General features: G+C 39.6%; 1 protein-coding gene across 1 annotated transcript; it reads right to left on the bottom strand.

The window, feature by feature from the left end:
- Nucleotides 1-836: 836 nt before the first annotated feature.
- CLDN1 (claudin 1) lies at nt 837-14,470 on the bottom strand. Its single transcript, XM_061194345.1, has 4 exons — nt 14,043-14,470; nt 5,388-5,552; nt 3,123-3,207; nt 837-1,408 (listed from the first exon to the last, which is right to left on the bottom strand). Exons 1-4 carry the CDS (start codon nt 14,263-14,265, stop codon nt 1,246-1,248), a joined length of 636 nt encoding a protein of 211 aa, XP_061050328.1. The 5' UTR covers nt 14,266-14,470; the 3' UTR covers nt 837-1,245.
- Between the last annotated feature and the right edge of the window lie 734 nt (nt 14,471-15,204).

Genomic DNA, 15,204 nt, shown 5'->3' with positions numbered 1-15,204 from the left:
TAACAGACAATTTAGCAAACAGAGACACTACTTAGGCATACTTCATGTTCAAAGAATGAGCATAATATCAACTAATTAATACTTATACCACTCTAGCAGCTGGTTAAGTATCATTATCTCAATTTGACAGATGGGAAAAGAGGAGAAAAATTAAGCGACTTGCTTACAGCTACAGAGAGAATATTTGTCATCAGGTTGTCACTACAGAAAGTCTAGCACTTCATTCAGACAAAAAGGCCATCCCTCTCTGGGACGAGGTAAACTATATGAGAAAACAATATAGTTTGAGGAAGGGGACAAGAAAAAGGTAGTTTGGGAGGATATACAACTGTGAATAAGTAGGTCAAAAAATTCAATCAATAGAATTGTGTCACAACACTTGGGAAAGCAGCACACAGCTCCTCAAGGGGACAAATATTTTCAAAGCAAACAAGTGTGTTACAGGTCAGAGTACAGGGAGCATATGGGAAGGTCAACAGGAATATACCAACTGGTCACACAGAAAGATCTGCTCCCAAAACTCTGGTCTGTAAGAGATTCTTATTGACTTTAGGAATTAAACTGTAGGCATATAAATGTGTTATCAGAATCGAGAGTTAAGCCCAATCTCACAAAAAACAAAGTCATGAAGAATGACTGAATGGTGACAGAGCAAGTGCTATAAGATCATAGTAAAAAAAATATGATACAAACATGAAAAGGGCACATGTGAAGAACTGAAATAATTCATACTTGGTAAAGCAGGTCAGGTCTTCTGTGAAAGACATTAAAAGCTGATGAAGGAGGGTAAATGATATTTGACATATTATATATGTATACACAAAGAAAGAAGAATACCAAATAAACTACTTATTTAATCAATATAAATATATTTTTCTTCTTTTAGATATATTTTAAGAATGCTGGTACCAACATAATGAGGTTTTACTACCTAACTTTTTTATAGAAAAACATGTACATGTACATATCTATATATATTTAAGGAATGCCCTCTCCCCACATTTGAGATGATGACTCAGTGGGAAGCAGTAATACAAATAGAAAAGGCTTCCCTCTTATGTTGAGGAAAGGAGATAAAATAAGACTAAGTCATTTTTAGCAACGGGTATTTAACAAAATATGTTTTTTTGGTAATACCACAGTTCAGACTACAATAGTCAAAATCTAAGATCTTAATGCCAATGACAGTATTTCAATGTTCATTTTCTGATTGTTCCAACAGGGTTGTCTCCTTTTGCTTCTGTGTCACACGTAGTCTTTCCCACTGGAAGGTGCAGGTTTTGGATAGGGCCTTGGTGTTGGGTAAGATGTTGTTTTCCGGGGACAGGAGCAGCAAAGTAGGGCACCTCCCAGAAGGCAGAGAGAAGCAGCAGCCCAGCCAGTGAAGAGAGCCTGACCAAATTCATACCTAAAAAGAAGGGAAAATGTATTTGCTTATTAATCAGTGAATCACTGGAAACTTCTCTAATATAATTAAAGAATGAAATCAATATCATACTCATTATATTTTTTCCACTGAAAAAAAATCCCCCATGATCCCCTTAAGTTTTGTGAAGTACTTTAAGGTTTGTGGACACACACACGAGAATGTTCACATTGCAGTTGTTGACAATTTGCAATAGTAGATCAGGCAATGTGGCATGCAACACCAGGTTAATTATACAAATCGTTCCAAAGACTTTTCCACATGTAGGAGACTTGTAAAGCATGTTTATATACTTTGGAAGTCAGGTTTGGACCATGGTTCCTAGGCTAAAACTTAACAAGTCATGCTATCACCATGTAGCAACCAAATTCTACAAAGAAACTGCTAGAGGGTGTTGGAGACTATTAGAGTTTTCAATAGTCAATCACTGATAAACACTGAAATCCGAAATTTATAGTTTTGCGAAAAAGACTTCTAAGCAGCTCATAGATCATTCTAGGTTAAGTTGATCCAGGTGGATGTATGAAGCCATACTTCTGGGGAGAAGATCTGTGACTGATGGTGGACAATAAGGAGAGAGAAGGGCTGGATCTAGAGTTATAAGGCCTGCGTTTGAATTCTGATGCAAACTCTCAACTGCTAAATTGTGGGCCAGTAACTCCTCTTCTCAACCTCAGCTGCTGCTTCTCTTAAAGCAGGATGATTCCATCTGCCTCACTGGACTGCTTTCAGGATCATGTGAGACAATGTAAATAAGCGTACAGTGCCTAGCAATTTATAAAGTGCTTTCATATCCATTACTGGTAAAATTTTAGCCTACTGAGCTCCAGCAGATTCTGTCCTTATAGCGTAGATCTTATGGGATGGGTTCCAACACAATCGCTGCAATATGTGTTCTCCTCCGTGTGGGTGATTTCATACAAAGAAGCACACCTTATCTCTCCACCACTGGGATTTTTCATCCATTCATTTTAGCACTCAACAAACAATAATTACATCTTAACATTCTGACTCAGAATATAGTTATTCGGCTTTAAAGATGTGAACACAGTGAGACAAAGAGCGTGTCTCTGATCAAAGGGTGTCATTACGTGAGAGCCAAGAGTCAGCTCTTTAACTTCCACAACCTGCAATATTATGAAGGATGACCTTTCTAAAGTTATTTTTATGGTTGTGATGAAACACAGCATTTCAAAGTGCTAACTTCTCTTTTGCATAAATAAATTGTTTTTTCGTAAACAGGATTAAACCATTAGAAATGACGTATTATTTGTTAACCTCTACAAGAGTACTATTTTTTCAATCAGTCATAAACTGTGTTTAGTTACAAATAATCACAAGTGTTAAAAGTTTCAGAATACACTTCAAAAATACAAGTTCAAATATGTTGGTATCTTTATTAATATTAAAAACATTTTCTAAATATGAAAAAAGGTCCAGCACACACTTGGAAAGTATACAGCTTAGAACTTTTCTACTTTGAAGTTCATTTTGTTATCAATACAGGCTGTTAAAGCAATTATCAGACTATTTTTAACATGAGTCACAGGCCATTCAAATTATTTCCAAGTTTGACAGAAGTTCCATAAAATTCTGGATAGCAAATCTGGGAAGCTACGGCACTAGTTGGACTTTGCAGAACATTAAAAGGGTATTTTCTCAGAGAACAAACTATTTTAGGAGTGAACAGCATTACCTGGCATTGACTGGGGTCATGGGGTCATAGAATTCTTGAACAATTCTATTGCCATACCATGCTGTGGCAACTAAAATAGCCAGACCTACAGAAATTCAAAACAAAAGACTGTTAATCACTATGGAACACTGAGCATAAATATACGGCTCATTAAATTTACAAGTATTTTATAAGAATTAAATCTCATCAATAGTGCTGACATTTTTAATTTAATCCATTTTAATTCAGACGACTTTAATTTAGGGAGATTAGAGGTTCAGACATGATTTATTCTAAGTATTCTCTTAAGACAGATGAAAATATTAGGTTGGAGTTAGGCATAGTTTATAATGTTCATGTCATTTTATTCACTTAGAGTTGAAGGTCACTGGCACAAACAACATTCTGTTGGAAATATTCAGCAGGTTCATGTCATTTAAGATCTCTTTCAAATATATTGTTATACATCAGTGTGTTAGACTACTTTTGGTAAAACCAAAGTCCTTATTAGTAAAGCTAGTCACTTACAATACAAAAGGGAAGATGAAAACCCTTCTACATTCTTCTTGACCAAAACTCAAAATTCACATTTCTGAAGGATCAAAATGAAAGTAAATAGCTAGATTGCAGGAACGAGTAGGACCTGTCGCAGAGTGCACTAGATCACCTAAATTCCTACAGCCTCACTGGCCAGATGTGTCAGGTCTTGCCATGAGATTCGCTGAAGTGCCACATCAGATCAATATGTGCTGAACACTCAATTTCTCATGCCTTTCACATTTCAGTAAGGCCAGAGAAACCACTTAGTCAAAATAACCCACTCTATCATTTGTAAGAAGTATACAACACCTTGATTTTTCTTATCCAAAGAAATTAAATAACTTCTTTTTATAGCCATTCTAAAAATTCATCAATTTAGACAGATTAAATATTTCTATGCTACCCCCTCTGCTCCCTTCCTCCTACAAAAAATGTGGTCCAACCTAATTGCCTCTAATACTTGAGAGAAAACACCATTGCTTTGGCTGCTCAAGTAGACCATGCAAATGCTGTGGAACTTGCAAGCCTCTCTCCCTAGGAAGTCTCTGAGACTGGGGAAGTGACAGACGGGAGTTACAAGAAGGCAAGCGGAGGAAGGGTCCTACACAGTAAGTGCATTCACAGCCTTTGATGTAAAATTAAACTGTTGGGAATAAAATGCTATCCAGGAGTAATCTGAATAAACTTTAACCAAACCTTTAGCAAAGCCACAGGCACTCTTCCTTCATTATTGATGAAATCCACATACTTTTGTTAAAGAGAAAATGAGAAAAAAGTCTAATTCTAGTGTTTCCTAGTGGTAGATTACATCACTGGTGTTGTTTTCAAAAACAATAGACTACTACATACTACTATTACTATATATATATATATATATATATATATACACACACTATATATAATAGTCCATTTCAAAACAATAGACAACTACTATATATAATAGTCTATTGTTTTATATATAAACACAATCTTATTTAATATAAACCTTATTATAAGGCTTTACAAGTGACCTGTCCATGTCTTCTTCTGGCTTTCATTTTCTCAAAGGCCACATATCAACACTTGAATAAAGCAATACATACACATTTATTTTCTATGGAAAATGTAATCTCACTCTTTTGTCAAGGTTTTTTTCCAAGGCCTTTCTCTATTGTTTTCTTTCTTAACTCATTTACTCTTATTCCCCACCATTCCAACATTTCGCCTCCATTCCAATTGACCTTTCTCTTCACTGATCTATGGGTAAACCTGTTTATTCTGGAGTCAGATCTGCCCACGTGGAATGATGTCCTCATTTTCCTCCAATAATCCCAGTCTCATTCATTCCTCACACACCTGTATGATTGACACATTCTTTAAGTTCTCTCTCACCATTCCCCATCTTTCCCACATAGTATTGGAAGAGACACTACAGAAATTTTCTGAATTACATAGAATTGTTCCTCAGTGTTTGCTAGATAGAAAAACCTCTCTTCACCTGGGGAGAATGGTTCTAACAACCAGTTGGCACCTGAAACCTCAAGGAATAGACCTGTCCACTGTGAATACAGATTTTCATTTGGTTCCTGTTTGAGAATGTGAAACTCAGATGGACTTAAGGTTTCTACGTCTTCAGATTTTAAAGGAACTGAATTCAATCGATTCAAGTGCAACAAATCCACCATAATCTAAGGAAACCAAAAACTATGCCTTAACCCATGTCAGAGAGAGTTTAATAAGGTCAAAGGGGGACAGGGCCTCTCTTACCTGAAATAAGAAAGATCACGCCCCCAATGACAGCCATCCGCATCTTCTGTACCTCGTTGTCTTCCAGGCACTTCATACACTTCATGCCGACAGTGGCCACAAAGATGGCTACTAGCCCCAGCAGGATGCCAATCACCATCAAGGCGCGGGTTGCTTGCAGAGTGCCTGGCAGAAAACATTTTAGAACATGTAAAAATCATGCCTAAACCAACAAGAGAAGAGTGGTAGAAGACCAAGTATATTTCAATGTTGTTTGGAAGAGAGAAAATCTAACCAGGAGTCAGGAGACCCTGGTTCTAGGGATGTTTCTGCAGGTAACCAACATAGTTTCTTCTCCAGAAAAACAAATACCTGGTTGAATGATGAATAAGAATTCCTCCAGCTCTAACAGTTTATGTTTTCAACATTAAATTCAAAATCCTCTGAAAAAATAATTAATGATTTGGTTGAATAGGTTTAGCTGAACTAATACATTTTTAATCCTTACTAATGGAGTTTTTAATTCTGAAATAACAAGCATATGTGTTATCCTTAATGTTAAAACATTTATAATTAAAATGGTTTACAATATATCTTGGTAATAGTCAATAGCTTTATACTCCACTCATCAAGCTGCAGAAAATCTGGGTGGGTGAACTTGGAAGACAACAAGTGAATTTCTCATAGATTATCATGGCTGGAGCAACACATGTATCTCCAGTGATGGGGGTGGGGTGGGAGATACGAATACCATTTTCTTAGAACAAAACATAATAGCCTTTGAGATGTTATTTTGGAACATAGTTGGTTTATATTCGGAGATATCACCAGTTTTTAAAACTATTTAAACTGCTATATTGTAAAATAGCAGATAATTCAATGTAGTATTTCTCAGGATTCCACTAATTTTCTAATTTCCTGTTATTGTCATTGGTATACTAAATCACAATCAAATCGATAGGGCCAAGTTTGAGATTATGCCAGTAAGTATCTTAAAGAGTAAAAAGGTGATACCATCACTGTGGCATAAAGACACACAGACTTTCAAAGAAAAAAGAGCTGAAACTAAGCTGGTTAGATGAGTTTGATTAATTCTGTCTTTATTTTCTCCTTCAGATAAACATCATTATCTCTTTAACAGTGATAACAGGTGACAAGTCTTTTTGCATATATAAATATTTACATTGTAACTGAGCATGCTATCTTGGGTGAGCTACTTATTATTCTTTGGGACCATCTTTTTATTATGTAAAGTGTGAATGATGGTTATCTCTAAGGGAGAAGTTGGAACAATTGACTTCTTGATGGTCTTCAAAAGTGGCTGACATCATGGAAAGGTTTTATATCTCACTCTCTAATTTAGACCTAGGCTCAGGGTCAGTATTTTCAGGGTTGAGAACCTAGGCTACAAATCATAATTAAGACTAAAGATTTCTAAAACATCATTCAATTTTAAATTGTTAATTTTTCCATCCTTGCCATAACCAGGCAATCTATGATAAAATCATAGTAACCACTTTTTGAAAGTATCAAAGGCATTTTTTTAACTGCATTTGAGAGATATTTTGGAAGCCAAGATACATTTTTACTTGATTCAATTAAAGTCAAATCATAGGCACTTCCATGCTCCCCTCATAGATCTACTTCCCCATAAATGTGTGTGGGCAAGTGTGCACCGTACCCACACACTTATTGTAAGATTCCAGGGTGGTACAAGAACTCCTGAATCAAAACACAGGTTTCATGGACCATGGGTTTGTGAAACTTCTTCCTTGGAATCACAAACCATACTGTGGCATGAAGAGGAAAGTACTAAGGACTCCACAGTTATGGTGTGTCCTTCCTTTTGGTTTACCAACAGTTTTTGCAAAGACAGTCATTACTTAGAGGAAAATTAAAAGTAAAATAACTAAGCTCTTATACATAACACAGATTTCAGATTTGGTCCTAAGTTTCACTTAGAAGGAAAGCATTTCAGGCAAAGGAACACTGGAAGAGGAGACACTGAAAGTCACAATGATCCACGTGGAGGACAGGGTGACCACCTGTCCATTTGCCGAGGACTCTCTCAGTTTTAAAACTACAAGTCCTGACTCCTGAGAAGGTCTTCAATCCTGGACAAACTGGCAAAGCTAGTCACTACTGGAGTACGGCAGGATGTAAAAGTAAAATGAGGTGGGTTAGCAAGGTAGGCAGAAGGCATTTATCATGTAAGACTTTGCAAGCTAGGGGAAGGGGTTTGGAGTTTATTCTAAGTGTGATCAGAAGTCACTGGAGGGTCTTAAAGAAGAGGTGACAAGGTTTTTACCCTCTGACTTCATATGATAGTCCTTCAAGTATGTATAGCCTCTTACATCTCTCAACCACCTTTTGCTTTGTCCATTAAGCTCAGTTTTCCAACCCTTTATTCACCACTGTGGTTGCTTTCTCTGATCTCTAAGTTTTCTACTTTGTTTGAGTTGCAGGGCCCCAAACCAGACCCAGCTTCTATCATCATTCTGATCTGTGCTTCATGTGAAAACAGCAGGCCACCAGCCCAGCAGGTCTAAGCACTTGGATCACAAGGCACTCTTCACGAGGAGTCTGCTGGGCCTCAATCTCCTGAGTCAGGCTTGTATAAAACCACCCAGGCAGGGAGCGTACATGGATCAACCACTCCAAGGCTCCACCTGCACTCGCCTGGAATTATCTCATTTTCACTGTCTTCATCTCTAAGTTTGTTCCCCTTTCAGTTCTCAAAGAAAGCACATTTAATTCATGCCCCATTTTACTCTTTCCACTACTTTTACAGAATTTCTAAGGGGGAAGGGACAGATGTTTTTTTCTGTGTGCTACAAACCCTAGTATGTTTTATTTCTTTATAGAACAATGTATCATTTTCATAACGCACAAAAAATTATGGAGAAAATGGGGGAAAAAAACCCGGGGGGTTTTTCCCATGATACTCAGGAATCATGTAAACCATATAGAGCAAGGGAATCATGTTTTGTTTTGAAAAATCTGACAAAGCAATAGTGTTATTTTGTGAAGCAATTTTTTTTTTCATTTACGTCCTGGTATCCACTGACTTAGGAAATGTCACAAAATCTCATCTTGCATCACTGGAGACGTCTGGATGAATTCTTAACTATAGTGATATGTGGGGGGGGAAATGTAAAAATACAAAAAAAAAGGCTGAGAATCATAACAGCATGAAAACTCACTAGTTGGGCATATGTAATGGTGAATTACAAATCAAAGTAAGCAAGTGTTGTATTACACGTTATGAGGGTTTTATGTGCAGATAGAATCTAAACTGCACAGTTTTAAGCTGGAACCAGATGAATCCTTCAAATTAACGTCTTATGGAAGCCTTTTAAGTCAGAGATCTAAAATATGTAATTGTGAGCTCCTTGATGACTTGGCCAAATATTTGTTCATATTTCCATCCAAAGCACTAAGAACAGTACCTGGCAAGCTTCATGGATTATTCAATCTGTGTTCAGTGAATTTAAATTTGAACATGTCTTTATCCTTTAAAAATTCTACTATGATAGGTAAAACTACTCTTTTGTGTTAAGCTTAATCTTTGAAATAATACTGAGAAACGCCTTCCTAGAAAGCCTCAGCATACTAAAATCTTGCTACATAAAGCCAGATCTAGTTTAGATCATTAAAAGCTAGAAACTCATCTAGGGAGAAAAAATTCATACTTTTTGTTTAACCCAATATAACTTTTAAAATTTTCTAAATTTCTAAATTATGCATCTAATTAGCTTCCAAGATGAAGTTTTTCTTCTGGTGGAACAATGGTCAGTAGGGCAGAGAAGTTGAGAAATATTTGAAAGCGGCAAAATATTTTAGACTAGAGAGATACAGTCTTGAACTATTATCTCTGAGTTGACCTGATTGGCTCAGATCTAGAAGCAAATATGTTCCTTTCTGGCCCATTAAATTTGCAGATACCTCTACAATATTATTATCACCGACTAAAGTTGTCTTTGGAGAAAATGGTTAGCAAACATTCAAAAAGTTACACTATTGCTCCACATCATTATCAGCAGTACACGGAGAAGGCAGTCTTTTAATTATATTATACTTAGCTAGACTGATGATCTTGAGATTAAAGACTTCTTAAGGAGTTCTTACCACTTGCAACCTGAAAGTATAACTTGAAAACATACTTACAAAGATCTCTACTTATGAGACAAGAAATGAGTTAGAAGTTACTGATCTACTACAGTGAAGTTAATCAACATAAGCGTAGAAAGACAAGCATAGACAAGTCAGTGGAATTTTTTTTCTAAAGCTTTTCTAAAGTTTTACTATACAAGCAGCAGAATCTCCTTTAACTACGTGACATTGCTCATGCTGTTTACTAGCCATATTACTATATTTTTTACCCTATGATTATATATCATAAACAAAGTAGATTTTAATTACACCTCTATCCTCACACGGTCTCTCTTTGCATCAGTAGTTCCTTAATAAGTATTAGGCAAATAAATAAACTGACCACTGGCTGACTAGAACAAAAATCCTCTTCTCTCCTCTGCAATTTAATGAACTCATCACAGAACTATACTCCCATGACTTCTTCCCTTATTAAATTGTTCACTTTTGCTCAAGTTCAAAGTTTCTCAAGAGTCCTCATTGTTACCATTTCCATTTGATTGACGTATGCACTGGTGGCCGTTGGGTGTGACCTGAGGACTCCAGCACAGTCAATAACTGTGGTCTGGGATGAGGCAGGGCCCACCCCTTTTCAGGATGTGCCAAGCAGTTTTGCTACCTTGTTTGTTTCTTAGAGAAATTGCCCCATGATTAAATGTACGCTTCTATGTTACCTCTGTGCCTCTTACTCATCACTCCAATCAAGGAAACCTAAACTATGCCCCTTGCCTGTTTCTGCTCCATCACTGCAGTTATTAACAAAGAATGTTGGCACTGGGAGGAATCAACATTTGCATCTTACCAATCTTCTTAGCTGCATTTCTAGGAACAAGGATAGGGCCTGGCTCATGCTTGTCGAATGGGTGAATGAGTCATGGATTCAGCTCCGCATTCCTCCCACTCTGCCCTATTTCATAAGCGGGGAAACTACAGCCCAGAGAGATTGAGTGGATCACCATTATAAACATGGCTAGTTAGTGCAAGACCAGGGTAAGAATTGAGTACTCAAGCCTGGCTTTGGGTTTTGACTTTCATCATTCCAAAAGTCAGAACTAATTCTTGAAACGGATCTGAACACAAATGGCCCCTTAAACACCCTTGGTTCAGCAGGCATAATGCAGTCTAGGGAAGTGTAAGCAGGTGCCCTCCTCTCTGCCTGTGCTTCAAAGACTGTCCAAGTCAGTGATTTTGTTCTTTGATTGAGCCTAACATCATGGTGAGAGTGCTGGGAAACTTCACCGACAACCAATACTTATTAAAGCACACCAACACACATGTGGATTCATGCAAAGCAAGTTGAACAGCCTAGAGGAACTTATAAACAAATTACAGAATCCCAAGGCTAGATGAGACTTAGAGAAAGTCTAGCCTAACCTCCCATTTGTCTGGGACTTGGATTTTTCCCTACAACATTCCTTCAAAACGCCTACTTATTCCTGTTTTCACACCTCCCACCATGAAACCTCCTGGGGCAACCCAGTCTTTGGACAGCTCTAGCTATTAAAGTCAAGCCAGAAGAAGCAATTAACTAAGCACATGAAATAGGCACTAGCTTGCCAAAAGTTTGAGAATTGGATCAAAACAAGGCAAGATGTACAGTTTAATCAAGAAAAGTCGACTGCAACTCTATCTGACACTCTTTTTTGTATATTCCAACTATCAGTCATCAATGTCAATAAACATCCATACTTGGATGGAAGTGAAACTGTCTCAACCATAGTAAAACCACAATCCACGGTATAAGATTTGTTTCCCCAGGAAGTTCCCCAGTTACCTTGTCATAAACTGCTTTGCAAGAACCACCTAAAGAAGCCTGGCTGTATCTCCTTTCCTATATTGGCTTATGCACACCGTATCCCTATAGACACTGTCATGTGCTTTTTACAGCTGAAACTAATTAGAGAAAGGGAACAAGGGATTTTCACATAATCTAGTGCTACAACCTTGATAAATCCCGGAATCTCGGCCCTAAGTTGCCAAATGGGCTCCACTGGCGAAAAGAACAAGGTACAATTTCAAGAAACTTCTAGCTAAGCTTTTTACCTAAAAGCACTTTGTGGAACACAACTTGTTACAAGGAACACTGCTTATATGTACAGATAATCCTGTTCACCTCTAGATGTCACAGAACTATACCAAAACCAGCTAATGAATCACCTTCCCAGCTCTCTACATCAGGTGGGTGTGTGCACAACTGTCCAGGTAGGGAAACGGAGACAGGTAGGTTCTCTGGCCTCCATCCAAAGACATCTAGTTAGTTACTGGCAGGTTGGAGAGGGTACAAGTGAGTCAAGTTTCCTTCTTCTGGGAATCAGTTTTGAGAGAAAGGCCTCAGCCCCACCTTCGGTAAACTCTGGCTTTAACGAAAATGAAAAGAGAGATCTGATCTGGAGTTAAAAAAAATTCATCAGGAAGAAATCTCCAAACTGTGTATGGGGGTAGAGGGAAGGTATTGTTTAGATCTTCTGCCACAGCTTTAAAAACTGTAACAGCTATATTAATTAGGAATAAATGAAAATAAAACATTTTAACACATTATCATGAGTAGGGATGACCTGTTTGAGTATTGACAACATGGATCAATCTGATTTCATTTGGTCCTTTAAGGCAGTTAACAGGAAACCTATTTAAACGTGTAGAAAATGAACTATTTTGATCAGAGGAATCAGAGACCTCTCTGGAATCGCCCTTAGAATGGTCTCCATCTGCCAATTCCTCAACATGACATGCCTGATACAATTCCTTACATGTATTTATCCAACTATGGGTAGATTCAATGATTATATAAAGGTGTGTACCTAGTATACTCCTTATGTTTGGCATAAAAGAATCCTAATACGGTAACTTTGAAAAGCTGAAATGACAACACTAAAAACTACTGTATGTACACTGACTCACCAAATTCCAGAGGTACTCAAGCGGTTTAAACAGATTTGGCACAGATTTAACAACTCTAAAGTATATAGCTTTTGACAAAACCACATGCAGGAGGTGGGCAAAACAACTGAAGTAAAGTTGAGCGACGACAACACTGCTTACCATCAGCACACAAAGGGGACTTGTGGGCAGGCTTGTCTGTCTAGGCAAAGACTAAGGAAGCTTTTCTTCAATTTAGTCCAAGTGCATGACAGACACAAGGTTCGGGACAACTAATGTAATATCTCTAGGAAGATACTCTAGCCATGAATTGTTATTACCTAAGTAAGTGGGAATTTAATGAATTTCTGACAAGGCACTCAAAAGCTTTTATTTAAAAAAAAAATGAAAGGAAAAAATTCCTGTCGTCTTTCGACCATCTTTAGGACTATTTCTCTCTACATAATCCTTTCTAACCCGACAGAAATAAGAAGCCAATATCCATTACACAGAAATTCCTTTGTGGAAGGCAGAAACTCAAGAGAAGACCCGCCCTCACTCTCCTGAACGCTGCACTCATCAGCTGTGTCTCCTTTGTGGCATTTGTCTTCAGTGGCTCCATTCTCCCCTTCATATTATAAAGGGAGGTTATTTAGAACTTCTTTTTGTTGTCATCCTTTTTCCACCTGCCACCCACCTTCACTTTCCAAAATAACATTATACAATCTGCCTCCTCTGAACACTCTTGGCCTGAAAGCTAAACCCTCTGGAGAATCTTAAGAGGCTTCTTCAAGGGACTCCCCTGGTTGTCCAGTGGGTAAGACTCTGCGGTCCCAACGCAGGGGGCCAGGGTTCGATCCCTGGTCAGGGAACTAGATGCCACATGCATGCCGCAACTAATAAGTCCTCATGCCACAACTAGGAGCCGGCATGTCGCAACGAAGACCCCTCGTGCCGAGACTAAGACCTGGAGCAACCAAAAAAAAAAGTTAAAATTGCTCCTTTATTTGAAAAAAAAAGGAGTCACGGAAGGGGATGCATAGGGGCTTCCTCACACTTACTGGATCTTAAAAGTCAAAAGAATCAAAAGATTCAAACTCAAGTGAGTAGAAGACACTAGGTAGAGACATTCCATGTAGGAATGTGATTTTTCCTATGAAAACCCACAGTAAAGATAGATTGAGAAAAAAAAAAAAATCCTATCTAATAACTTTGGGATTATCTATTTAATTTTACAAACTGGAGAAGCTACCAGGCTCCAAACTTTTCAAGGCATATCATTTTCTGGACCCAACCCTGCAGTTCTTCAATTTTCACAGAATCTGAGAATGTCCAGGAGAGGCCTAAGAGCTCAAGTTCGAGTCTGGCCTTCACTCGCTCCATCACCACCCCAGTCGTGGGCATGTAAGATGAAACCACACCTACAGAAAAGTGTCACCCAGGGTGTCAGAGGAAAAACAAGAGCTTAGGCCTGGGCCTCCCCTTCCCCAAGCCACAGGTCTCTCTCACTTCCTCACGGCAGAGCACGTGATCAGAAGACTTGATCCACTGAAGGTTGATAGACATGTAATCACACAACAGGGTCGTTTGGTAGCTACTACTAGAAAACGGAGCCACTGGGGGGTTGGGTCCCTGGGTCACAGCTGCGGGAGTAGGGAGTGCACTCACTGTTTAGATTCAGCAAGGAGTCGAAGACTTTGCACTGGATCTGCCCGGTGCTCTGCGACACGCAGGACATCCACAGCCCCTCGTAGATGGCCTGGGCCGTCACGATGTTGTCGCCAGCGTAGGAGCAAATCCTCCACTGGGGCAGCGCCGTGCTGACGATGGAGCCAATCCAGCCCAGGAAAGCCAGGATGAAGCCCAGCAGCTGCAGCCCCGCGTTGGCCATGGCTCGCTCGGGCTCCCGCACCGGCTCGGGGGCGGCCGTTGAACAAGCGGGAGTTTGCAGGTGCGCCCCGGGACTCCCGGGGGTGGCGGAGCTGCGCGGAGGAAGTTACTGCGGGGAGCCCTGCTCCCTGCGTCACCGCTGGAGAAGCTCTGGGTCCGGGTCCGGGTTGGCGCTGGAGTTGGTAGGCGAGAAGCCTCGGCTACTTCGGGGCCGGGACTGAGACGCCGAGCCGCTGGGCGCCGCGATTTAAAGCAGCCCCGCCCCCGGCCTGCCCGACCGCCGCGCAGCGCCCCCTGGCGGTTTCGGGGCGGCTTACGGGGAGCTCACGATGGCCCACGCGGCCGTGGCCGGAAGGCCCCGCCGCCTAAGTGGGGACAGGCCGAGGAGGAGCAGGTACGCCGAGTGTTTCCGAGCTCACGTCCTCTCTTTTCTCCCCTAGCTCTTTTCCTCTGTTAGCCTTCCCAGGCTTTCCATTCATTCAATCTACGTTTATCCAAAAATGACTCCGTATGTCTAAACACTAAAAATGCATGAAGATGAAAAATAGATACCCTAAGGGGCGCAGTTTCATTTTCAACTTTTTTCCACTATCTGATTAAAAGACATTTCCTATCTCTCTCCACCCCTCTTTCCTCCCTCACACACACTTACCTCCCTTCGGTTCGGCCTCCTCCTCCTCCTTTCCTCCCTCTGCCACCTTCTTCCCGTCAAGATCTCTCCTAGAATCATCTTTTTGCAAGGGTTGTAAGCAATCTTTATACTTTATTGATTGGGAAACTGAGACCCAGAGAAGAAACGTGATTTCCATAAGATCACATAGCAAGTTAGTAGCATATGCAGTACTTGATTCTCAGCCCACTCTGCTTTCTAACTGCTTCTCAGCTTGACCCAAATGTATGTCCTTTGATCTATTATCATCCTTATGAAAATGCAGCCTAC

This window comes from Eubalaena glacialis, chromosome 6, assembly GCF_028564815.1.
Source record: "Eubalaena glacialis isolate mEubGla1 chromosome 6, mEubGla1.1.hap2.+ XY, whole genome shotgun sequence".
NCBI classification, from domain to species: Eukaryota; Metazoa; Chordata; class Mammalia; order Artiodactyla; family Balaenidae; genus Eubalaena; species Eubalaena glacialis.
The sequence above is the reverse complement of the archived record's forward strand: the minus strand, read 5'-3'. Positions and strand labels throughout refer to the sequence as shown.